The following is a 25,529-nucleotide window of genomic DNA, read 5'->3' on the forward strand; positions in this document are numbered from 1 at the left end:
GCTGATAGCACTGGGGGCTTCATGACCCATAGGACATGAGCTGGGACCCCATCATCTCCCTTCAGACTAGAGCACTTTCAGGGTCTCTCATATATAAACACACATACACACACATACACACCGCAAATGATGGGGCGGGGAGGTGGCCCCAGCATGTGGTGGATCACAGTCACTAAGTCTACTTACTTATTATTTATTTTTAAAATATATTTAAACAGCAGCAGTCACTTCCAAAATGCAAAAAAAATTACAATTTTTAGAATAAAATTATAATGTTTATAATGCGGGTCAGAAGAATTGAAGGTACAACAGAATCAAATCACGCAGCACTGGAGGCGGCTGGAGAAGCCAAAGCCCACTGGTCAGGGGTCCAAGCTGACAAGAAGTCCCAACCTGAGAGGTCTCCACACCCAAATCATACCCCTCAGCTTCCCGTTGACAGAGCCAGTGTCCTCTGGGTTAGAGAAGGAGAAGCGGCAAGGAGCTGGCCCTCTGTGTGGGTGTCCCAAACCCAGTCCCCCCCATCAGCCAGGGACCTGCTAATCCACCTCCTCCATGTTGCTGTAGGTGGGGGCTGGCCGATCCACAGGGGGGGCGAAGCGTTCAGGGGCTGTCCGCGTGGGGGCCACCTCGGGGGCCTGGCCAGGGCCTAGTCCCTGCAACAGAATACGAGGACAGGGGTTGGGGGCTGCCCAGCATGCCGCCTGGCATCCCGGGGGTGCTGGCTTGGAGCCCTGGCACCCAAGGGAGGGTCCCAAGGCAGGCGCAGACAGCAGCGGCGTTGAGACAGAGAGACGAGATTGGGCCTGAATAGTCTGGTTTTATTAACACTTTAAGTACAGGAAGTAGCTTGGGCAGGGCCAAGCCCGAGGCCAAGGGTCAGAGCAGCAGGATGAATGGACAGACAGCCAGATGGATACACACCCTAGGATACTCTGCCCCTGCAGGGGCCACAACCTCCCCACCCTCTCCCACCAGATGCATAAGCTGAGGCCCAAAGCCCAGAGGTGTTCCCCACAACAAAGGCAGGCATGGCCTGGGGCAGGCAGGTAGGCCAGCTCACAGCAGCTGCCTGCAGGCGAGCTCATCTCCAGCGACTCTGGGATACCAGAGGATAGAACACGTTGAGCACGAGGGCCACCAAAGCCGCCACGGTGCCCAGGACAAAGTACCGGAGGCAGCCCTCATCTGGTGTGGTAGGGCCACGTGGTAGGGGGCCCACCCAGTCTTGGGGCCCCCAGGGACCCAGGGGCCCAGACCCCTCAGGCACCGGCTCCTCCTCAGCCTCCAGCTCCTGCCAAATCCGGGAAGCCTAGGGTATGTGGAAACGGCCATCAGCACCCCGGGGGTGGGGAGGACCCAGTGTCCCTGAGACCCTTAGCCATGACAGTCCCACCTGGGGTGACTGGGGCTAACACCCTGCATTCTAGATCAAACAGCAAGGAGGAAGGCAGGCAGCCAACCTCAGGGCTGTCCAGAGTAAGAGCACAAGGGTAAGAGAATCTTGACAGCATTTTGGCCTACCCTAAACAGCTCTCAATCCACATGCAGCTCCGCATGGAGGTGGCAGGGGAGTTATCTGGTTAGTATTTCAGTCCAGGCCTCCCCAAAGGACACTGATTCATAGAGAACAGGGCTGCCAATCCCAGAGCAATCTCCTTGCTCCTTCCCACCCATACCCAGATCCTGACCAGTCTTCTGCAAGGATTTCTCTAAGCTTGACAGAGAAGGCTCAAGAGAAGATGGAGCCAGAAAGGAGGAGGCCAGTCCAGAAAAGAGATGTGCCTACACCCACTAACTGGGCCTATGGCACACCATGTCACTAAAAGAGAAGATCCTGAAGGCTCAGCAAAGACAGATGCTTACCTCAGAGAGTATAACAGCCACCAGAGGCCATGGCCAGCCCAAATAGGCCTTGTCTTGAGTGCACACTAGAACTCAGGGACATCACAAGTGAGGGTGTGTGGGCCAGCATGTGGGGAATGTGCAGAGGAAATCTAGGAGAGTGTCAGGTATAGTTCATTCACAGCATAGTGCCCAGTGAGGTTCAGAGCAGTTGCCTGACCTGTGCCAAGTAGGTGCCAATGTGCTTGCCAGTGGCAGCATGTTAGTGTACTTGTATGTTTGTTAGTGTCCCCAAGGCATGGGGATGCCTCTGGCTAAAGCTTTGATGTTAAGAGAACTCTGCAATTCTCGTGAATCCCAAGGCTCAATGGGCCTGTGGCTGGAGGAGAGGAAGCTATATCCCCCAACCCGGCCCCAGTCTGTGAACTGTCCCCCAGTATTCTGTAAAGCCTCCCACATGCCTCACCTGGCTGGCAGCAGCCTCAGCTGCAGGGCCTAGGTCTGGGTGGTGCTCAGAGTGACCTGCCCTGGGGGGCCTCTCCACAGGAGAGTTCCGCCGGCGGTAGAAGAGTACATAGGCGTAACGCGTCACAACCTGGCTCTCGTCTACCGTTGTCACTGTGCTGTCATCAAACAAGCGCCAGCCTACAGCAGGGTGGGAAGAGTGTGAACAAAGTCTGCACCACCACCCCTACCACCTATCCTGCTGGCTGTGTGTGCCCTCACCCACGTCACTGCGCTGACTGCTACGATCATTGGGCAGGCGTGCACAGGCAGTGTAGTGGCCACCAATCATGCCTCCATAGTGGTTGATGACAGCATATAGATCGTAGCTGGGCAGCTGCTCCTCTTTCTGACCAATGCAGAACTTGCTCAGGTCCAGGTTCCTGCAGGTCAGGTCCAGTCAGGGAGGGGTGAGACAGGCAACAGGCGCTCAGGATGCCCATCCTGGTCCTCACACCCCACCCACAGTTACCAGGGTCCATTGCTTACCTAACAGGGAACTCCACCAAGTCATTGATCTTGTCACGCCAGATAAAACTACGAAAGGAGAAGCGCTTGAGCTGCACAATGAGAACATTTGGCAGGCGCCATAGCAACAGCTGCTTGGAGGCCTCACGGTGCTGTTTGCACTGTGGGCAGTACCTGGTGGGGACAGAGATTGGGTCAGGACCAGCAAGTCTCTCTCTTCTCCATCCTGCCCCCTTATCTACTTGCTGCTCTGTTCTCACCAGGCCTCCTCGGGTGCCAGCACCTCAGGCCGTGTGAAGAGGTTGAGGCACTGGTCCAGGGTGAAGTGGCCGGCCCGGGCAGCCTCACCGGCAGAGCCTGGATCCTCAGCACATTCCAGCTCCTTGGAGGCTACCAACACAAACTCCTGCAAGCGCTCATTGTTCCGCCAGACGAGAGCCAGGCTACAGTCGTCACCCAGCTCCAGTGGGGTGTCTCCTGGAGATTCGCAGGGAGAGAGGTCATGCAGCTGTGGAGAACAGCCAGCTCAACCCACCCCATGGCTCCCACCCACAGCCTCAGACACCTTTGTCCTCTAGCCGCTGCTCTCGGTTGGATGAATCAATTTTATAGATGAAGAACAGGGGTGTGTGGGCATTCATAGCTTCACTTGGATGCTGGTACCCAGGCACAGCAGCTGTGTGAGAACATAATAATCAAAGCTTCCCTGCCCATCAGGGCCTCACCAGGCCCACCAGGCCCTAAACAACAGCCCCCTCCATCCTCCCCTATCCTCCTCCCCAGCTTCCAGAGCCTTTCACTGGATCTTACCTTCGGGTCGGGACACCCTCTCGCCAGCAGGCAAGGAGCCAACCTCAATGGGCCCACTGGCCAGCATCTCAGAAGAAATTCCACTGGTGCTGGGCACAGGACCCCGGTCAGGGGCTGCCCACACCCGGGGAAGCCCTGTGTCCCCCTCAGCCATAGGGGTCACCAGCTGGAGCTCAGGTGGCTGAATGGGGTCTCTCTCGCTGTCCCCAGCCTCCAGGGAGCCAGTGGAGAGCAGTGTGGTGCAGCCAGGGCTCTGAGACTCCAAGGCCATGCGGCCTGGCTGAAAGGGTGGCTGGAATACACTCACAGAGTACCTGGCAACAGAGAATAACGCAAGTAAGACTCCTGACCAGCCCATCTAGCACCTCTGCCCCCACCTACACCACTCTAGTCCAACCACTGGGCACTTACCGGGCATAGCCCTCTAGCAACTGAGCGAGGCGGGCATAAGTGAGGCGCGAGGCAGGTACACTGACCAGGAAGGGGTAGCCAATGTTCTCAGGTCGGCAGAGGCCCTTGTGGTCAGGCCAGTGGGTTTTCTGGCAGAGCCTGACGGGAAGAGGAAGACAAGGATAGGCCCTTAGCCCCATCTCCTATGACTCCATACTGGGGGCTAGTCATAGTCCCTGGGAACTGGGTACGCCAGCCCTGCCTCCCCCAGAGCCTGGTAAAGTAGGGTGGCAAGTAGAAAGCTTAAGCATATGTGCCTTGGTGTGAAGGGAAGGAGCAGGGTGGCACATGGAAGGTGGAAAGAAAGGGTAGGGGAGACCATGGGGGTCCTCACTGGTTGCAGTAGCCCACACGGTAGCACCGGGTACAGCGCTTCAGCTTTTCATCCTCCGACTGTTGCTTCCGCTGGCAGGCTGCACACTTGGAGATGGGGACGCTGGGCACCTGGGGGCGCTAGGGTGGGTCGTCTGGTTCAGCAAGACCATGAAGAAGTGCCCCACCCACCAGGGCGCTGTGCCATCAGGTTGGCCCCCACTCACCTGTTGCACCTCTAGCACCACTACCCGCTCCTTAGCCAACTCTGAGGATAGCAGCTCAAAGCAGAGGAGCATATCAGATGGGGACACAGTGTCCAGTGAGTGGGAGGGTAGGAACACACGATGGAAACGATTCTTAATTACCTGGGGACAGAGAACACACAGATCCCACGTGAGGATAAGCCCTTTCCCTAGCCCTGCCCCAGAGTTTAAGAAGGCTTGGCCCTGCCTTGGGTCTATGTGGGCAGTGGTGAGGTCTGTAGGCCCAAATAGGCTTATGCCTCTGCTGGCACCTGTCTCAGTGCCCAATGCCATAAGGAGCCTGGTGCATCAGAGGGCCTGAAAGACCAGGTGTGAGGCAGATATCAACCACACCAGCTCTCCACACTGAGGGACTCTGCCCTGCTATAACTAGCATAGCCTTATAAGACTGTAACATATTATCATGGAGGGTCCACATTCAAAGAGCCTCCTCCCCACTCTTACCCCTAAGAAAACCAACACTGTCAGGCTAAAGGCTAGGAACCCCTGGGGAGAGCTAGCACACACAACTGGGATAAAAGGAGAGAGCAGCAGGATAGAGGGAGAGGCAGAGCGAACATAGGGATAGTCCTGCAGCTCAAGCTCCTTGTCTAAAAAGGGAAATGCAGTTGGGATCCACCACCACAAAGGGGAATAAACCCTGATAATGGCTAGGAACTGACGGCACTTCTGTTGCACAGAAAAAATAACAGCACATCGCCTGTTTTTGTACAGTCACAGGCATACTCATGTGTATGTCTATTTTTATTTTATTTTATTTTATTTTTGAGACAGAGTCTCACTCTGTCACCCAGGCTGGAGTGCAGTGGCGCCATCTCGGCTCACTGCAACCTCTGCCTCCCAGGTTCAAGCGATTCTCCTGCCTCAGCCTCCTGAGCAGCTGGGACTACAGACATGTGCCACCACACCCGGCTAACTTTTTCTGTATTTTTAGTAGAGGTGGGGTTTCACCATGTAAGCCAGGGTGGTCTGGATCTCCTGACCTTGTGATCCATCAGCCTTGGCCTCCCAAAGTGCTGGGATTACAGGCATGAGCCACCGCGCCTGGCCCTATTTTTATTTTTTATCTATTTATTTATTTATTTTTGAGACAGAGTCTCACTCTGTCACCCAGGCTGGAGTGCGGTGGTGCAATCTCTGCTCACTGCAACCTCCACATCCCGGGCTCAAGTGAGCCTCTTGCCTCAGCCTCCCAAGTAGCTGGGACTATAACACGTACCACCATGCCCAGCTAATTTTTTTATTTCTTGTAGAGACAGTGTTTCACCAAGTTGCCCAGGCTGGTCCCAAACTCCTGGGCTCAAGTGATCTGCCCACCTCGGCCTCACAAAGTGCTGGGACTACAGGCATGAGCCACTGTGCCCAACCCATGTGTATGTCTGCAGATGCCAATGACTGTACACACGTCTGTGGTGAGTACACCCACACATCCACACATGTGATAGCCCAAGGAAGGACAAAGATACCTCCGCCAAACGCAGGTTCTCAGGCTTCACATGAACACTCTGAGAGAGGGAGTCCAATACTTCGCTCGCAGTGGAGTTCTCCTTGCTGACGCTCACCAGGAACTGTGGCAAAAAGGGCAGTCAGTGAGGGAGGTGGGCCACGTTCTCTAGAACAGCCCAGAGGGTAGGGGCTTACTCCTCACCTTGATGGGCTTGCTGTGGGGCTCTCGGGCAAAATAAAAGACAGGGAGAACCTTTTGCTTTTGTGGCAAGGGCACCGGCAGATAAAGAAACGGGTCAAAAGTGATGGAGACCTGTGGATGTAGAGGTGGCACTGGGTAGCTGCACACAGAGTGGGAGATAAGATGTTCATGCTCAGAGAGCCCATTCCGGGGCTTCTGATGGCTCTCAGGGCCCCCACAGCCAACCAGCAAACTCTCAGGCTTCAGGACACTAGACAGGGCAGGAGAACCACCAGGAAATAACAATCCTTCTTTCTGGCACTCAAAGCCCTACTCAGCTTAGCCACTTTAAGAATTTGCCTCACACTTGCACCCCATGTGCCCACAACCCTGCCACAACACCTTTGAGCTCTAACATCACTTTTCCCTCAGTCAGGAAGCCTACCCTGAGTGGGCTCTTCAGCCCAAATAGAATCCTAAGGCCTCCCTGCCAGCTTCTTTGCCCAAACCTTGCCCTGTAGCACCTTAAGATGCACATGCCTCTGAACCTAATGTGACCAGAATAGCTGAGCTGAACTAGGGGGTCTCTTTCCAGGGGAGCCCATCACACCTTGGCACACACAGGGCACACCAGCTTCGACTTGTACTGCCCCTGAAATAAGTCCACGATGAAAGAGTCATTCCTCATCTTGTGCCGCTGCCATGCTTCCTCAGCTACCACCTGAGAGGCAGAGTGGTGAGAACCAAAGAGTACCGGGGGCTGGGATGTTCATGAGACATGCCCACCCTCTGTCCCTAACCCTGACCTCATCGGGCCGCCCATCTGAATCCACGGTCTCTGTGTAGGGCTTGTTCTGAATGCGATTCAGGTCCTCGTGCAGCCCATCCAGCAGGAAAGCCATGAACTCCTGGGCATCATGCTGTGCATAGCCTGTGAACTGGCTGGCCTTACTCGCCACAATGGCCTGGATACAGGAGCCAAGGTGTGAACATGAAGCCCTAGCACCCACTGCACACCCAGCTGGCTGGCCCTCCCCGCCCCCTCCAGCCAAGGGTGACAGTGGTCACAGATCACCTTCAACTTGGAAGGCTGGAAGGCATGGTGGGTGCCCTTCCACAGCGCCCGAAGCAGCACGGCAAAGCCAATGGCCAGACGCCCACCAGTCCCTAGTGGGTTGTTGTAGTTGATCTCAGCCTCAAAGGAGCGGTCTAGGAATAGTAGCCGAGCAAAGGTGTGAGGAACAAAGGCACTCTCTCTGCCCATAACCCAGGCTCCAGGCCCTGCCCTCACCATGGAAGAAGTCCCGGAGTTCCCGAGTGTTGGACAGAGACTGAATGACGCTGTTCATGAAGCAGGTGTTGCCTAAATTGACAAGGCCAGTGAAGCCTGGCAGACACACCTTCTTCTCTTCCTCTTCCTCCTCCTCCACGCTGTCTCCACTAACTGGGCTGTGGGGCATGGGAGGCACCATGCATGTAGGCTTGGGCTGTAGGAGCAAAGATGGCATGAGAGAACAGCCCCAAGACTCTCCAGCCTCCATTCTTCGTCCTTCCCACCCCAGAATTCTCACCGAGGCCAGGTGTGTCTCTGGCTTTGGGGTTACATGCTCCATGGGTGTGCGGGTTGCCACACTGTCTAGCCCTGTGTCCTCAGATCGTGCCTTGGATTTATCCTTCTCCACAGCCCGGGCCTCCTCCTGGCCTGTCAGCGGGTGGGGAGCACCTCCTGGTGGGGTTGAATCCAGAGGGGTTGGACCTGTCGGCACGGCAACCTTTGCACCACCCACTGCACCTTAAAAAGGGGGAATGAGAGGGCTGGTGGTTAGCAGCATGTGACAGGGGTTTGGGTCCTGGTCACGTGGAACTGGGCAATGAAGGGAGCTCGTGTGCAGACCTCGTGCAGCTGGGGCCTCCAGGCCCCCCCAGCGCTGACTCTGCCTCTTACGAAGGCAGATGTCGATGCGAGAAGCCGTGAAACAGAAGGTGCACTGCTCTGGCTCAATCAGATTCCTGTGGGAAAAGGCTGAACTCAGGGACTTAGGAGGAATGAGCATCAGGATAGATGAGCCAGGGAGATGGAGCCCAGGGGGTAGGACAGGCACAGTGGTGGGGCCGGGCACCACCCACCTGAGCTTCACCTGCCAACGGAAGGTGGCGTGGGGCCCACAGCCCGGGTGCAGCCTCAGGAAGTTTCCATCCCTGCAGAGGCACAGCAGGATAGGAGGAAGGACAAGAGGAAGAGCATGAGACATACTGTCCCACCTGAGGCATTGTTTGCCCCATCATCTACCCACCCACCTGGTCTGGAAGATGAGCGTGAAGTCCTGCTCACGGAAAAGTACTCTTGAGGTGTCCCTGCAGATCTCCTTCACGTACACGTGCACCACCACTGAATCCGGGCCCTTCTCATACGAGTCATTCTTGACAAACGCCAGGTTCACCATCGACTCGGGCTCTATATTGAGACCATGGCTCAGCCCCAACCAGGACAGGTTCCAGCCTATTGCTACTCTCTATCCACCTACAAACTTTGCAACCCAACCTAGGGCTCTGCCTGCCCACCCCCACCTTTACCATCCACCAAGGCTGCAGCATCTGCTGCCACTGCCATCTCCTCCTTGGCACAGTCATCTTTCCCAGGGTTTCTGCTCCGGACCATGGCTGGAGAGACTGGGTCATTCCCGGGAGGCACTGCTTTCTCTCCTGCCAAAGGGGCTAAATTCTCCTCTGAGCCCAGGAGGCAGGTTTGGGAGTTCAGCGGTGGTATGCAAAGCTGTTCATCAGCCTCAACCTATTAATGGCAAGATTGTGGAAAGAATCAGCCCTGGGTCTGCCAGGTGGCTCCCACTCCAGTGCACACCCTTTCCCCCCTTTTCCTAACACCCAAACAGGTGCCCAGCTCTCACCTGGGTGGCTGGGTCAGCCACGAAGGGTGGGGCATCACCCTGGGGTCCAGGGTCATCCCTGGACCCGTCCCCCTCTGGCCCTCTGCAGAGATGCACAGCCCTCTTGGCGCTGGGCCCTGCCTGGGCCCCGGGGCCAGCCCCTGAGCCTACCTCACCACGGCCCTGGGCCCGCTTCTGGTTCCGGGCCTCCTGCTTAGCCCGGTGGGGCTCAGGGCCTGGCTCCAGGGCAATGGGAGACAGTTCCTGCCCATTCTCCTGGCACTGCAGCCCCGGCACCAGCTCCTGGGTCCCTAGAGGTTTCTTCTGCCAAAGATACAGCAGTCAGGCCCTGTCGACTACACTGGTATCCCTACCCAACCCTGGACTACTAGAACTCACCAGGAGGGAGGGCCACGTGAGCATAGGCACCTTTTTGGGCAGTGTCAGGTGCAGGAGACTGCCCTCGCCGGTTTGCACTTTAGCACAAGAGCTTTTTATCTCAGCATAGAAGACACCACCCCACTGCTGACCACCTGGGGACAGAGCAGGGTCCATGAGGTAGGATAGGAGATATCAGAAGATTCAAACATACTACTGTGCTCAGGGCAGATGGACACACCTGCAAACCGCACCACACAGTCCGTATCTGTGAAAGCAGCATCTACATCCTCCAGCTGCAGGGGACCTACTCCCACACGAAGCTTGACAATCACCTCTTCTGCACTCTGCCTCCAATCGAGCAACAACTCTGGAGGGGGAGTAGCCAAGAGATCATGAGGGTCTTCACAAGCTCCTGATGGTGATAAGCAGGTAACAGAGACCCAGCCTAATGAAACTGCTTCAGATGGGAGCCAAATTGCAAGTGCCCCCTCCCCTTCCCTAGCACCAAAAAGCCCATTCATTACTGACCCTCTTTGGTCTGCTCCTCTTGAGGAGTGGATGCTGACCCTGATGATGAAGGAAAGAACAGCCGGGTATGGTGGCGTGAGCCTGTGATCCCAGCTGCATGGGAGGCTGAGGCAGAAGGATCACCTGAGGCCAGAAGTTCAAGACCAGCCTGGGCAACATATCGAGACCCTGTCTCTAAAAAAAAAATAAGAAAAATTAGTCAAGCATGGTGAGGAGGCTGAGGTAGGAGGACTGCTTGAGCCCAGGACTTTGAGGATGCAGTAAGCTACGATCACACCTGCACTGCACTCCAGTCTGTGCAAGAGTGAGACCCTGCCTTTAAAAAAAAAAAAAAAAAGGGCCAGCCACGGTGGTTCACGCCTGCAATCCCAGCACTTTGAGAGGCCGAGGTGGGTGGATCACCTGAGGTCAGGAGTTTGTGACCAGTCTGGCCAACATGGTGAAACCCCGTCTCTACTAAAAATACAAAAATTAGCTGAGTGTGGTGGTGCGTACCTGTAATCCCAGCTACTTGGGAGGCTGAGGCAGCAGAATCACTTGAACCCGGGAGGCAGAGCCCGCAGTGAGCCAAGACGCCACTACACTCTAGCCTGGATGACAGAGTGAGACATTGTCTCAAAAAAAAAAAAAAAAATTAGCCTTGCGTGGTGGCATGTACCTGTAATCCCAGCTACTTGGGAGGCTGAGGCAGGACAATCACCTGAACCAGGAGGTGGATGTTGCAGTGAGCCAATATTGCACCACTGCACTCCAGCCTGGGCTACAGAATGAGACTCCATCTCAAAAAAAAAAGGAAAAAAAGAACAGGTTCCAAAAAAAAGAAAAAAGTTTAAAAAGGAAAGAAGGCAAGCCCCCCAACAGCACCATCTTCTGGATCTTAGCCAAGTACTCAGGCTTCAAAGCTGAGGCTCTACTAAGGTTATCATGGGTCCTTCTTCTCTCATCATCAAACCAGGACAGAGAGAAGAACAAGAAAGTCATCTCCCAAACCCCAATCTGTATACCAATAAGATGGGAGGGAGAGAAGGCCACAATTACTCTGGGAATGTCACTCCCACCTTTCCTAGGACCTCCATCCTTGCTCTCCTGGTTTGCTCGATCCTTCTGCTTCTTCTTACTAGTGGTGTCCTCCAGTCCTGGGGGCCCTCTCCTTGGGCCTGTGGCACTGGCCCCGCCAGACATCTTGAGCCGCTTGGTCGACAGCCAGAGTGCCCCGGGGTCGGCAACAGCGTCTGGGTCAGGGCTGCGGCGCTTTCTTCCTGGCCCAGCTATCTTGGCAACTCTTTGTGGCCAAATTCTCCAGCAAGGAACGGACAGCCTAATGGAAAGAAGCCAGTGATCACTGCCAAGACCCAACAACTTGCTCTTTAGCTACAGCCAGGGCTCAGCAACACAGGACACTAATGCTACAGAGCTGTATCTTCTCATCTCTTAAGTACCCCTGGACACTCTCAGGATATTCTGAAGAGGTAATAAATAATGCAAGTAGCAGCAACCACTTCTGGCCAAGCCTCATAGATACCCACCATAACAGTCCCACACAGGTGAAAGCCTCACTGAGGGAGCACCAGGTCAAGGAAGTCATGGCCTGGGACCAGGCTACTCCACCAATCTGGAGAGGAGCCACGGCTCCAGCCCACAGGGCTGGCACTCCGAGCAAGGTGCTCACTTTTCCTTCACTCTCACTGGCTGCTTAGTCACCACTGGAGAAATAGAAGGTGGAGGAGGAAGGCAGGACAGGAGACAAGCCACAGGAGAACCAAGCTCTGTGGCTGAAAACAGGCTCAACCCAGGTTCTACCATTGCCCAGAAAAAGTCCTGGGGCTAAGGCACTCCACCTGCCTCCTGCTAGCTCCCACCCTTGGCAAGAACCTGCTCCTATGTACTGCTTGGTCCTTCTTCATTTCAAGAGAAAGTCCTCTCCCCAGCTGCTGTCCCAAGCAGAAAGGGACTGAAAAGTGAATCTAGATGTCACGCTACCTCTTCAGCAGCAACCCTGCTCCAGTACTAAGGCAGGATGGGCATCCAGTTTGAGACTGGAACAGAAATCATCACCTTCCTTCCCAGATGCCTTCACTCATGAGCTCTGAGCCACAAGGACCACTACAGTTTCCCACAGACCCACCAGTGGATTCTGGACTGTTTCCTCCTCCAAAATGAAGGTCTTGAAACTAGATACTGAGATGAGGCTGGGGAGGACCACAGATCCAGGACTCCTGGCAGCCTCAAGCCTGGCCTGAACCAGTAGCAGGACAGATAATGACTAGTCTGTGTTCCCCTAAGTGTGTAAAGGAGGAAGGAGGGATGGCAGGATACCCTTCTACAGGTCAGATGTGGTACTGGTGGGCTGGATCTTTAATGACACCTGCCACCGACGCCTCCTTCTTGCACCCAGGCCCCAGCCGAAGGTCGCGTCCCTCCCCCATGCCCCAGGGACGTCGAGGCGGGTAAGGGGCTGTTTAGAGACCCGAGCCGGCCTGAAATGGCAGCGCGGGGTTACTGACCACAGATCAGCGCCCCGGTCGAGCTGCGACCCAGCTTCAGCCTCTGAACCCCGAGCCCGCCACCACCTCTCCCACGAAGTTGCCCTCGCTGGCCGCCAGTCCTCTCCCAGGTGGGAGGCTGGCCACAGGCATAGCGTTAACGGCCCTGCCGGCATCAGTGGGCTGGCACGCTGCGGGGCACTAGGGGTAGGGACTGGCACGGCCCGTGACCTTGAACAGGCCGCCGCGGCCGCGCGTTGCGGCCTCCCCGCTGCGGCCAAGCCGGCGAGTTGCAGCCTGCTCCACTCACCGAGCGAGACCGCCGCAGCCAGCCCTCTTCGGGCCCTGGCAACCCGCTCTCCGTTCCGGTTCCGGCGTCAGGTCGGTTCCGGTTCCGGCGCGCCCCTCCCCCGTCCCGGCGCCGCCGCCACCGCCTTAGCGCTTGTTTTGTTTCGACTTCTAGCTAAGGCCGAGGGAGGCGGAGCGCCAAGCTGGTGACGCACTTCCGGCGGGAATGGGCTGGGAGCTACCCGCAGCTCCGGGGCGGGCCCGAGCGGAAGGAGGCGGTGCTCGGGTGGCTTAGCGGTGCATGGGTTCTGCTGGGGGGAACCTCGAGGTTCCCCTGGAGACTCCCCCGCCCGCCCCAAATCAGAGTCCAGACAACACAGTGGGGGTTCACACTGGTTTATTGGGGGCCCTGCCGGGCCAAGAGCTCTTCAGTGCATAGGCAGACATGCATGTGGGGCGGTGCTAGGAACTAGGGTAGGCCTTGGGCAGGGGTCACTGGCAGGTGTTGTAGATCTGCACCTGCAAGTTGATGGCTTGAAGCACGCTGCGCATCCTGGCCTCCAACCCGTCCAACTGGGCTGCCTTACTCTCCAGTGCCCGCTCATTTTCCTCATAGGTGCCTTCCAATTCTAGGAAGGGCAGGTGTCAGTTTAGGGGGGGTTTCCCGCAGTCCTGTGTCTCTGGTGCCCCATTTCTTACCCTGTAGCCGCTGCAGCTTGTCCTGAGCGGCTTGCAACAGGTCCCGAGCCTCATCCCGCAGTTGTTCTGCCCTTGCCTGTGCAGCCAGCACACCTTGGGCCTTGCGCTCAGCTAGGGCCTTCACCGTCTGGTACTGATCACCCAGAGGACCCCGTAGCAGCTGCAGATGTAGAGGGTTAGGTTAGCGTGGTAGCTCAGTGGAGGTCCATCTTCCACCCCTACCTTCTCCAGCTGGCTCTGCCTCAACCCACCTGCTCAGCCTCCTGGGCACGACCCTGGGCACTGCCTGCCATTTCTTCTGCTGTAGAGGCTGCCAGACTATTTCCTGCCCGTTTCAATTTCAGAGCCTCCAGGAGAGCATCCAACTGCCGAGCCCTTTCACCTGCAGAGCTCAGTGCCTGCTCTGCACCTGCCATCCTCTCCTGTACCTGCCATGGGTGAGCCAAAGGTTACACAGATCTACGGTTCATGCCCATAACCTTGTCCCACTGATGTCCTAGGAAGACCTCACCTGGTACAGGGTCTGCTCTGTGTCCCGTGTGTCAGCCACTGCCCCCCGGATGGCACCCTGGGCAATACCCTGTGCCCGCTGGGCCTCCTCCAGTGCTGCCTGTACTGTCTCTGCCTTCTGTTTCTCATCCTCAGCCCAGCTCCTGGGGAGAAGGGGGAATCAGAACTTGGAGGTATCAAAACCAGGTGTCAGGGATAGGGGCCAGGGATGGGGTCAGACCTTGCCCGCCGTGCATCCTGCAGTAGCTGCTCGGCACGACGCACATCTCCTACAGTACGTGCCAGGATCGCATCCACATCTGCCAGGCTCCGGACTCGCTCTGCAATCGCACCCGCCAGGTGCTGGATCTGCTCAGCTGAAGCTGGGATGGAGAGCTCTAGCACCCGTGTGGCCACCATTTCAATGCTATCAGGATCAGCCCCCTCCTCTATAGGGACACAGCAAGAACTTAAGAACATAGATTCTCCAGCATGGGTATGAGGATACAGTTTTGGGGTATGGACTCAGGACATGTACATGGGATAGGGGTTTGTTACCAGGCATAAAGATATAATCACAAGGACAGGGACTATACAAGGGGCTCAGACTCAAGAACATGGACCTGGGACCACATATGGGCAATAACTCAGGAGCCAGTCAATGGATCATAAACACTAATCCAGTGTAGTCCCTGAGGCTCAAGTATGAACCAAGGGAGATACAGACACCGGGAGTTGCCAAAGGGGACAACCACATGGCCTGGGACACGTGGGAGGCTCACGGTTGAGGAAGTCCTTCACACTCTGGATAAGTTCTCGAAGTTCCTGGTTGGCCTGTTCCACCTGTCCCCTGGAAGCATTAGCCTTGTCCAGGGCTGCCTGGGCCCGCTGCTGTGCCTCGCTTGCCTGCCGACGAGTCTCAGCCACTCTGCTGAGGATGCTACCACCTTCTGCCAGTGCCCGCTGCAGCTCTGCCTGTGTGTGCCGGGCCCGGCCCAGTGCTAGGTCTGCTGTAGCCGCTGCCCCATTGCAACTGAGGCCCCCACAGCGGGGCTGCCCATCCTCATCTCGACAGCCGGCACCCCCACAAGGGCTTGTAGCACAGGGTGCATCCCCTGGTGCCCCACACACCTGCCAGGCACAGAACAAGTCAGGGCCCTGTGAGAGGAACATCTACACCCACCTGCCCCACCCAACACTTGAACCTCACCAGCTCATTTATGTCTGTCAGGCTCAGGGTGTGGGTATGGGCAGAGAGCTTGCCAAGTGCCCGCTGGTTGGCCATGTGTTTGCTGTTGAAGTCCTCCTTCTGAGCATCCATCAGTGCCTCTGTCCGATGCCGAGCACTTGCCGAGTTGCTCACAGGGCTAGGTACTGCCAGGGCTGAGGTATTGGCACGACGTTCTGCCTCTGCAGACTGGCTATGGGCATGCCGGATGCTGTCATAGGCACCTAAATTGGGCAGAGGCAGACAGTCAGCTGAAGACTGACCCTGGTCCACCTGCCTAGTTGGCTAACAACTCACCCAGGAAGTTTGAATGTTTGAGCAAGTCAAGATGCTGGTCGAGCTGCCGCAGTGTGAGATTAAGTGCAAGCGTATCTCGCTCCAGACCACTTAGTGCATGGTTGGCATTGAAGTTCTCATCTTGCACATCTGTCAGCTCTGCCTCGAGCTGAGTCAGGTGCTCAGTGGCCTCCTCAATTTCACGCCTGCGATGATGGAGAGGGCGGGTGTTTAGAGAGGCTTCAGCCCTGGTCCACTGGGCCTCTGCCCCATCCCACCATGTATTCTTAGGCCCTTCCGCACCGCAGCTCCTCTGTGGCCTCCACAAGCTGTGCAGTGGAGGCGGCTGAGGTGTTGCGGGCACCTACGATGCCCTGCACAATGCCCAGCTTCTCCTGCATATGCCAGAAGCTGCTCTCAAAGGCACCCAGCACACCCGTCTGTTGCAACTCCTGCGCCCGCTGCTCTAGGCGCCGTGTACGGGCAGCCAAGTCCTGCACCACTCGGTCCCAATCCCCGAAGCATGCATGGCAGGGATGGCAGGCAGGAAAGATTCCTGAGAAGCCGCGGGCACACTGGTCACAGCGCACACCAGACACGCCTGGGCGGCAGCTGCAGTGACCTGTGAAGCGGTGACACTGAGGTGTATCTATTCCACGAGAGTCACAATCACAGGCTGCAAGAAAGAGCAGAGCACAGAGTTAGGGTCACTGTGGGGCATTCTGGGAAGTCCTCCATCTACCCTGGCCCCGCTGGCTCCCTCACCACGGCACTGCAACCCAGGGTCTCCCCAGTGGAGCTCTTGGCACTCAGAACAAGTCCGCCCTCCAAAGCCGGCACGGCAGTGGCACTGCCCTGTGAACTGGGGTGGGAACAAGGCAGGGTCAGAGCCTCTATCAGAGGCTGAGCCCTGGAGATAAGACAGACACCTGGCCCCATCTAACCAGGGATCTGCAGGAGGGTCCCATACCTCATTGCAGGTGGGGCCTCTGGCCCGGCTTGGGTGGCAGGCACAAGGCTGGCAACCATGGCCACTGGTGAGGTTCCAGAAGTTGGGGGCACAGCGGTCACAGCTAGGGCCCTGGACATTGGGGAGGCATGGGCACTGCCCACTGCTTGGATCACAGTGGCACTGGTCAGGAGATGGGCACTGCTGCGGATTTGTGCCCAGCAGGTTGCATGTGCAGCCTGTGCCAACCAAGATGAGCACAGTAGTCAAGAGGAGGCCAAGAAGCAGAACCCCAATTCAGCCATGCCCTCCCACACTCATACTCACGGTGACAGCTCTGTCGGGCAGCCTGTCCATGGAAGCCAGGCTTGCAGTGGGCACAGTGTGGACCCTCTGTGTGGTGTAAACAGCGCAGGCATTGCCCCGTGTGGGGGTCACAGGCATCAGGATCCATTGGGTCAATGTTCCCACTGCACTCACACAGTTGGCACCGGCCACCTGGCCTTGATGGGTCCCCAAAGTGCCCAGGGGCACAAGCTTCACATCGCAGCCCTGCCCACGGTTAAGAGGAAGCTGTGAGTGCTCAGCCCAGCCAACTCACCCTGATCCCACGCCTGCCCCCATCCACTCACCCGTATAGCCTGCCCGGCAGTGGCACACAATCTGCTGGGAATATTCATCCCGGTGGCAAGAAGTAGCAAAGTGCCGTTGGCTCCCAGGGCCTTCAGGACAGGGACAGGGCCGGCACTGGCCCCCATATGGCAGCCGTGGGTCCCCGTGGAAACCAGCAATGCACCTGCAGGGAGGAGGAAGAAGAAATGTGTCATCCCTGGGAAGCCTGCCCACCAACCAACCCACTCATAGCTGCTCCAGTCTCACCTTTCACAGTGCTCACCCCCTGTGTGATCACGGCAGCCCAGGCAAGCGCCTGTGTGGGTGTTGCACTCATCTGCATGCCCATTGCAGACACATGGCCGGCAGCTAGGGAATCCCCACTGGCCACGCTGGCAGCGGTCACAGCGAAGCCCAAAGGCACCAGTTCGACAGAGACATTGCCCACTGGTCTTTTCACAGAGACTGCTGAGTGCCCCCTCGTGGCTGCACTGGCAGGCTAGGAGCAAGGCAGAGCTGAGCCAGAGCCAGGGGAGGGGGTCTGAGGGGAGTGTGGGTGGGGGAGGGTCTCAGGGGAGTGTGAGTAGTGGGAGTCTAGGTGGGAAGGTCAGGAAATGGAAGAGAACTACAACTGACCCAGGTTGAGAGTAGAGGGTCCAAGACTTAGTTTGAGGAAACCAGCAGCAGGTCCAGAAGGAGGAGAGAGAACAGTAATGGGAAGGAGAGAGAAGCATAGGAGGGAACAAGGGGCAGGAGAGTACCTTGACAGCCTGTGGGGCCAAAGCCATAGTAGCCAGGGGCACAGAGGTCACAGCGGCGCCCAACCACTCCAGGCTTGCACAGGCACTGACCACCATGAGGGTTGCACTCAGAACTCAGTGAACCTTGAGGGTTGCACTGACATGCTGTGGGGAGGAGGGTTGGGCCAAGTCAGGCTGGGTCCCCACCTCTGCCCCATCAACCCACATCACAGACACTCACGCAGGGCACCATTGTAGATGAGGGTGGACAGGCTGATGAAGAGGGGTGCACAGGCCTCAGAGGGAGAAGTCTTGCTGGGCACCAGACCCTCCTCATGGCATTGGTAGCGTTCAAAGGTGGCCTGGCGCTCCAGGGCAGCAGCATCACCCCCACTAAACATCTCTAGCACCAGGACACGGGGCAGCAGCACCAGCTGAAGGAGTGAGCAAGGAAGATCGCAGTTCAGACCTGGGACCACGTAGGCATTGCCAGAGCACTTGCCTTAGCACTGCCACAAGCCTGCCCACCCTGGCACCACCATGGGCCTGCCTCTTCTGCCACAGACCCCTGCTATCCCTCAAGTCCCACACCACGGGCCCTGCCATCTTGGTTGGTGTGGGCAAGAGGAGATTATTCACCGAGTCAATGAGCAGGCCAGGTCCAGAGTAGGGAGTCTCAGGCTGGGCACTTCCCCCTGTCCGTATCAGCTTCAGATGCAGCTTGTAGGAGATACCAGGCTCAAGGCAGACAGGATTAGGAAATATCAAGTACCTGGGGGTGAGTGGGGACAGGTGCAGTGGGTCATCTAGGGGCCCTGTACAAATCATCTGGGCCTCTCCCATCCTTCTCCCAGCAACCAGGCCATCGGCCAAAGCAGAGACTATGGCTGGGTTGCGTTGGGCTGCGCTAGGCCAACAAACAGCTGGGCAGCCCAACAAAGAATCTGCACAGAATAGTCTCATAAAGGTGGCCCTCTAGAATCATACATCCACCTGTGCAGACTCACTGGAAATACTCATAAAGCCTGGAAATCCCAAGAACTTGCCAATTCTCCTCAACAACCACCTCACGCTTCCTCTGACCCCGACCTACAACCTACAATGGCTGCTCCTCTTCATCAACACTATGTCACCCCCTCTCTCTTTGTCTCCAAGGCTTTCCTTTCCCATTGTGCTGCAAACTCATACTTGGGTTCTTTTATCCCATCCCAAAAATTGTTCTTCAATCCCTCATCTTTTTTCTTTTTATTTTCTGATTTATTTATTTATTTGTTTATTTGAGATGCGGTCTCTGTTGCCCAGGATGGATGGAGTACAGTGCGTGACCTTGGCTCACTGCAGCCTTGACCTCCTGGGTTCAAGATATCCTCCCACCTCAGCCTCCCAAGCAGCTGGAACCACAAGCACACACCACCATGCTTAGCTAATTATTTTATTTTTTGTAGAGACAGGGTCTCGCCATGTTGCCTAGGCTGGTCTTGAATTCCTGGGCTCAAGTGATCCTCCTGCCTCAGTGTCCCAAAGTGCTGGGATTACAGGCATGAGCCACCATGCCTGGTCTAGAGGAATTTTTTTTCTAAACACAAGTCACAGTTGGCAAAATGTCTATAATGGGCACAGCCAGGTTCAATATGTTATTCTCTTTCCTTCTGTTTGAATATTTACATGGTCAAAAACTAAAAGCAATAGGTCAAGTGCAGTGGTTCACGCCTGTAATCCCAGCACTTTGGGAGGCCGAGAAAGGTGGATCACAAGGTCAGGAGATCGAGACCATCCTGGCTAACATGGTGAAACCCCGTCTCTACTAAAAATACAAAAAATTAGCAAGGCATGGTGGCGGGTGCCTGTGGTCCCAGCTACTTGGGAGGCTGAGGCAGGAGAATGGCGTGAACCTGGGAGGTGGAGCTTGCAGTGAGCCGAGATCGCGCCAGTGCACTCCAGCCTGGGCGACAGAGCAAGACTCCGTCTCAAAAACAAACAAACAAACAAAACATGAAACAATGAAACAGGGCTGGGCGCGGTGGCTCACACCTGTAATCCCAACACTTTGGGAGGCCAAGGCGGGCAGATCACAAGGTCAGGAGATCGAGGCCATCCTGGCCAACATGGTGAAACCCTATCTCTACTAAAAATACAAAAAACTAGCTGGGCGTGGTGGCGTGCACCTGTAGTCCCAGCTACTCAGGATGCTGACGCATGAGAATTGCTTGAACCCGGGAGGTGGAGATTGCAGTGAGCCGAGATCGCACCACTGCACTCCAGCCTGGTGACAGAGCAAGAGTCCGTCTCACAAAAAAAAAAAAAAGAAAAGAAAAGAAAAAAAAAAAGAAACATGAAACAAATACTACCCAAAATGTAATAAAACATTAATCAGACCAGGCACATCCCTGCTCAGAGTGCTCTGATGCCACAACCCCACCACTACCACCCTCTACCACCACCACTGTGGACCCTCCTGATAGTGACACCAGGTGATTTCCCATTAATTCCTGCCTTGGTCTCTGGGCCTTAGACCCCTGAGAGAGCAGGCCTTGATCTGTCTACTTCCTTTCTGTGAACAGAGCCATGCCCAACAGGGCCTGGCAACCAGCATTCTGGAGGTATTTGAAAGGAACAGATGAATGAGCTGTGGGGTCTTCCAGGTGCCCTGCAGGGAGCTTAGGGCTGGCCCCACAACCCCCTGCCATTGTGAGTGCTACCACCAGTGCCCTCACCTGGCGTGTGGTTGCAGAGTCCCTTGGATGCGATCATCCTTGGGCACCAAATGCCCACACAGGCTGTGGGCAGGCACGGGCCCTGGACGCTGCACAATCAGTTCCAACTCTGCCCATTGCTCAGGGACCTGGGAAAACGGGATGATGGAGGAGATGCTCCCACATTCAGAGGTTCAGCTCCAGATTAGATAACAGGGTCTAACCTGGGGCTCTAAGCGCAGCAGCAGGTCATAGTCCATAGCCTTCGGCACAGAGGCCACCAGGAACTCCAGGGTCTGACCTTCCTGTAGCCGCACAAAGCCTGAGCCAGTCCAGGATGGAGTTTCCCCGGGGGTCACCAGGCGCTCCACCACATCGAGCACCTGGGAGATAATGCAGCCAGGGAGGGAGGCTCAGGTGAGGCTTTGCCTCTTCTGCCACAGCCAGCCCCAAACCCCATTTCTCCTGCCAAAGCTAGATATCACCCCTATCCCCCCAACAAGGTACTGCCCATAACCCCACCTCTCCAGTCATAGACGTGTCCACCCACATCCAGCCCTCTGCTTAGGGGGAGGCCCCACACCTGCCCTCGGGTGTCCTCAGCCTCCCAAATTAGGTGGTCCAGGAAGGGCCGGAAGTAGCCAGGTTGCACCTGCTCACAACGTCGCCCAACCATGTGCTGGCGGCAGTGGCATTGACCTGTGCCCTCATCACACCTGGAGGGAACTCTGTGGTTACTCAAGAAGAACCTTCTCTTCTGCTCAGGATCTTTCCCCATCCCTTCCCAGGCCCCCTTTTACAACACTTACTGGGGATCCAAAGCACCACCCACGTCGCAGTCACAGGGGCGGCAGCCGAGCAGGTCGTGGCTCAGGCCCCAGTGGCCAGGCTGCGTGAAAGGAGTTGCTGGGGGCCAGAAACAGACCTCCAGACCCCATCACCACCCAGCAGGAAATCCCAACTACACGTCTTAGCCTCAATCACCCCTCAGTGAAAACATGCCCCCCAGACCACTGGCCCACATCCTTGGCCTCCCTGACCTGAGGCTTCTCAGCCAGGACTGGATCCTAAGCTCTCAGCACCCACCCACTGGCATAGATGTGACACCCCAGCCCTGTGCTCTAAGGACAAATCATGCCCCTAGAACTCCAGCCCCTTCCAGTCGCACCAGGCAGCGGTCACATCCACGTCCAGTCACTAGACGTTTGCAGTAACAGGATCCACTGTTGGGGTCACAAGGAGTGCTCCCAGGCACTGTGCCCCGTGCATTACATTGACATCCTGCAGGGAAGGAGAACCATCAGCACTTTTGGAAACTGTGGCAGTGCTCATGTTCAGCTGAGTCAGGAGTAAGAGGACAGGGGTTAAAGGTCAGCATAGAAGTTAGGGCAGGAGACACATACGCCGGCAGCCCAGAGGGTCACTGATGCTGAGCCCAAAGAAGCCATCACGGCATTGCTGGCAGCGAGTGCCCACCACATGTTCTTTGCAGCGACACTGGCCGGAGACCAGTCCCAGTGCAGGGTCATCATGGGAATCACAGCGACCACCGTCTTGAGAACCCATGGGGTCACAATCACAGGCTGATGGCAAAAAGAGATACAGGGTCACTCACCCTATCTCAACTAGCGCACTGCCAGTCCTCTCCTAAGCCTAAGGGATCCCACCCTGGATCCCTGGTCAAGTTCTATCCCAAGCCCCTAACCCCAATTTCCTGCAATTTAGACAGCAGTCCAGCTCTCTAGTTCCTGCCCCAGGCTCAGCTTTCTCTCCCCGTGCCCAATCCCAGCCTCACAGCGGCACACAGCCGGATCCCGCAGGTCCTTGGTTGGGTCACGGTAGAAGAAGGGCCGACAGAGCTCACAGTGGCGCCCAGCTGTGTTATGCTGACATCCATCACACACACCTCCACTCACATTGCCAGATGCCAGGTATACGGCCATGTCGAAGTGGCAGCTGTGGGTGTGCCCATGGCACTCACACTCTGGCAGGGGAGGAAGAGCAGGGCAAAGGCCACTTGAGGAACCAGGTCACAAGGGTAAGAAGTAGGCCACCTTAGATCCCTATCACAGGCCAGAATTTGTGGGTAGGGGCTCAGGGACTTCAAGGCCTCAGCATCATACTGGTTCCCTACCCAGAGCAGACTGCAGAGGAGGATTGAGGGGGTCCCAAGGGGCATCAAGGTCTGCATACTCTTTGGATACAGCCTGGGTTTTAGGGGCTTGACCAACCAGCTCTAGGTTCTACCCAGGGCACAGCCAGGCTGCAGAGTGCTGGAGCTATGGAGGCCAAGATCTCACTCACTCCTACAGGCATGACTATGGCCGTCCTCAGCCGGATGCCAGGGCAGGTCACGATAGAAATCCTGACACTGCTCGCAGTTGAGGCCACGTGTGTTGTGTTTGCAGATGCAAGCTCCGTGCACCTATAGAGGTTGGCAGGCAGGTTGTCAGCACTGCTCAGCCATGTCCGCCCCTGCCCCTAGCCCTATCCCAACCGTCTGAAGCCCCTTACCATGCCCTCAGCATGGGCTGGTGCCCCTGGGGCGGGTGCACACTCTGAGGCGTGTCCGTAGCAGAAGCAGTTGCCACGTACAACCAGCTCATAGAGGGCATAGTAGTACTTCTCTCGGATCTCCCTCCGTGGGTCGAGTAGGTTGTCTCCCAACGTGTGTAGACGAGTCAGGTTCACCCGTAGGTTGGTGATCTTCAACAGGTCTGAGGTGGGGGAAGGGGGGCCAACTGACCAGGCAGGCCCTTGCTGCCCCATGTCCACCCAGGGGCTCAGCTGCCAAGGTCACCTTGAAAGACCTCCTGTACACTGCCACCCGAGCTAAACTGGGCTTGGCACCTGCCCTAGGAAGCACCCAAAATAGTTACTGAGGCCCCAAATAGTCCCTAGCCGGACACGGACTGTGCCAGACTCAAAGGGTGGAGCACTCACTCTGAATCCGTGAGCTGTAGGGGTCTGGGATAGGGATGGCAGGGTCCAGCACACGATAGATGACCTGGAGAAGCAGGGAGTTCATAGTCACACTGGACCTTGCCTCAGGCCCATCATCCCCAGCTTCCAGCCCCCAGCCCAGATGCCAGTCCTCACCTCGCCTTCAGTGGATGGCTCAATCTCTGAGTAGCGGGACTCACAGACTACATCATCCCAGTGCCGTGGGGGGGCTAGTGGGACTCCTGGGAAGTCAGCCCCACAGTCATAGGAGAAATATCGGTACACATGCCAGGTGCGGCCAAAGTCTGCTGAGCGTTCCACCAGCATGGCAGCAGGGCGAAATGTCTGGGTAGGGGGGCATAGCTGATCAGCAGGCACCAGGACCCAAGCCCAACCCAGAGCCATCAAGAGCCCTGCTCAGCCCAAGACTGCCCTCAAATAGCTCACAGAGAGTGGGGGTGACTGGTGGAAGCCAGATAATGACCAGCAAGGGTAGCCACCTCTAATGGGGAGACTCAGGGTTCATGGGGCTCAGGGAGACAGCGCCTGACCCAGCCTGGGATTGGAAAGGCAGAAGAGCATGTGCAAAGGCCTGGAGGCAAATGGAAGGTGTGAAAGGATGAAGGAGCCTCCTGCATCCATGCTCTAGGAGGCTGGGTTAAGGAGCTGAGGCTCTGTCCAGGGGCAATGGAGAGCCAAGCAGGGTGATTCGGGCAGGCTCCCAGATATGCAGGCACCTTGAAGGTCATAATGAGGTGTGTGAAATGAAACTCAGCCTCCAGGTCCAGCTGGATGGTGACCACAGGGATACCTGGGACAGGAATCGGAAGTCAAGGACTCAAAGCTACTGGTGGGCAGCCCTGCTCACTTTTGCCCCACCCATGGCCTCACCATTCTCTGACTGCCACCAGGCTGTCCGCCGCTGTGGTGCAAAGCTGGTGACTACATTCTGGATGCGATGGCTGTGTGGGTTGTCTCTAGCAGAGAAGGGGCGCCGGGAGTCACAAAGGAAGCACTTCTTTTCGTCCTGGGTTGGATGGGGATTAGAATCAGTGCCTCGGGCAGTGCCAGCCCCACCCTGACTCGGCGTCACACCCTGTCCCCAGCCACACCTGCAGGTGACTGACGATGCAGTAGGGCTGGGGGCCATTCAGGCCACAAGTGGATGAGGCAGTCAGTCTGTCAGCTCGGCCCACCAGCAGGTCGCCCGTGGCGGGGTAGCAGCTTCCCCTGGAACAGCCAGGCACATCCGGGGCAGGGGCCTGTGCCAGTGTGGCAGCCAGCACTGGGGACAGTAGCTCAGTCAGTTCTGCTGAGTTCCTATCCAGTGGCTCCACCTCATGTGCCCCAAGGGCAACTACCAGGACCTACCATCACATTCCACAACCCCCAGCCCCCACCAGGCCCTCTCACCGCTTAGCAGTAGGCCCAGTCGAAGTTCCCAGGGCAGAGGCTGTCCCCTCCCTCTTTCCCTTGAGGTCAGCTCCATCCTGAAGAGGGGAACAGGGATAAGGGGAGGTGAACGGTCTCGGGCCCGAGCCCTCCTTCTTGCTTTGGGGTTCCGTGTCAACTCTGCCTGTGGGTCTTTGGCCTGTTTCCCTCCAGGCCCTCTGTCAGTTCCCAGGTCTGTCCAGCGGTCCCTCCAACAGCTTAGAGTCCAGCGACTTTGAGCAAAGTTGGGAATCGCGGCAGGAAGGAAAGGCCGGAGCGGATTCTGGGAAGGAGCGCAACACCGGGCGGAGAGCGCCCCCACCCCAACCCTACCCCTTCCCTCCGGAAACTGCCTTCGCCCCAGGAACCAGAGATAGACCACTTCACCCACAAATCTTTATTGTGCCCCCAAGCCCACACCTATACGAGGGCCAGGGGAAGGTAAGGGGTTTGGTGCTTTAAACTATCCTTGGAAGAGGGCTCACGAAGTTGGGGGCATGGCAGGAGCAAATGAGAGAGATCTTCCGGATCTCCAACTCTGGACCAAGGAGACTGTAGCCTTTTCCCCTCAGCGTCATGGGCGCCGTGGAAATTACCATCAACTCAGCCGTTTGATCCCAGG

General features: G+C 56.7%; 2 protein-coding genes across 51 annotated transcripts; both read right to left on the bottom strand.

The window, feature by feature from the left end:
- Nucleotides 1-177: 177 nt before the first annotated feature.
- Nucleotides 178-13,080, bottom strand: USP19 (ubiquitin specific peptidase 19). Of its 50 annotated transcripts, none has more exons than XM_024355476.3 (27): nucleotides 12,870-13,080; nucleotides 11,135-11,394; nucleotides 10,077-10,250; nucleotides 9,787-9,915; nucleotides 9,567-9,700; nucleotides 9,189-9,491; nucleotides 8,857-9,073; nucleotides 8,581-8,737; nucleotides 8,410-8,481; nucleotides 8,177-8,292; nucleotides 7,854-8,074; nucleotides 7,574-7,769; nucleotides 7,358-7,491; nucleotides 7,089-7,247; nucleotides 6,893-7,003; nucleotides 6,304-6,414; nucleotides 6,122-6,223; nucleotides 4,617-4,757; nucleotides 4,412-4,530; nucleotides 4,039-4,176; nucleotides 3,628-3,941; nucleotides 3,383-3,493; nucleotides 3,078-3,294; nucleotides 2,839-2,991; nucleotides 2,572-2,732; nucleotides 2,312-2,490; nucleotides 178-656 (listed from the first exon to the last, which is right to left on the bottom strand). In XM_024355476.3, the coding sequence occupies exons 2-27, from the start codon at nucleotides 11,256-11,258 to the stop codon at nucleotides 540-542; spliced, it is 4,110 nt and encodes a 1,369-aa protein (XP_024211244.2). In that variant the 5' UTR covers nucleotides 11,259-11,394; nucleotides 12,870-13,080; the 3' UTR covers nucleotides 178-539. The 50 variants fall into 50 exon arrangements, with proteins under 50 accessions (XP_024211244.2, XP_024211240.2, XP_054537831.1 ...); XM_024355472.3 differs by having other exon boundaries at nucleotides 7,854-8,068; nucleotides 8,851-9,073; nucleotides 9,787-9,960; nucleotides 12,870-13,057; XM_054681856.2 differs by having other exon boundaries at nucleotides 7,854-8,068; nucleotides 9,189-9,488; nucleotides 12,870-13,047.
- Nucleotides 13,081-13,227: 147 nt separating this feature from the next.
- LAMB2 (laminin subunit beta 2) lies at nucleotides 13,228-25,157 on the bottom strand. Its single transcript, XM_016941085.4, has 32 exons — nucleotides 24,890-25,157; nucleotides 24,589-24,761; nucleotides 24,368-24,503; nucleotides 24,214-24,287; nucleotides 23,633-23,821; nucleotides 23,477-23,540; nucleotides 23,048-23,250; nucleotides 22,838-22,958; nucleotides 22,329-22,517; nucleotides 21,937-22,116; nucleotides 21,702-21,814; nucleotides 21,343-21,422; nucleotides 21,117-21,249; nucleotides 20,758-20,916; nucleotides 20,555-20,682; nucleotides 18,480-18,612; nucleotides 18,082-18,274; nucleotides 17,862-18,005; nucleotides 17,368-17,599; nucleotides 17,121-17,284; nucleotides 16,816-17,040; nucleotides 16,510-16,727; nucleotides 16,305-16,401; nucleotides 15,843-16,215; nucleotides 15,561-15,745; nucleotides 15,246-15,487; nucleotides 14,818-15,166; nucleotides 14,277-14,484; nucleotides 14,058-14,199; nucleotides 13,798-13,974; nucleotides 13,547-13,706; nucleotides 13,228-13,476 (listed from the first exon to the last, which is right to left on the bottom strand). Exons 1-32 carry the CDS (start codon nucleotides 24,963-24,965, stop codon nucleotides 13,340-13,342), a joined length of 5,397 nt encoding a protein of 1,798 aa, XP_016796574.3. The 5' UTR covers nucleotides 24,966-25,157; the 3' UTR covers nucleotides 13,228-13,339.
- Between the last annotated feature and the right edge of the window lie 372 nt (nucleotides 25,158-25,529).

Source organism: Pan troglodytes, chromosome 2 (assembly GCF_028858775.2).
Source record: "Pan troglodytes isolate AG18354 chromosome 2, NHGRI_mPanTro3-v2.0_pri, whole genome shotgun sequence".
In the NCBI taxonomy this organism is placed as follows: domain Eukaryota; kingdom Metazoa; phylum Chordata; class Mammalia; order Primates; family Hominidae; genus Pan; species Pan troglodytes.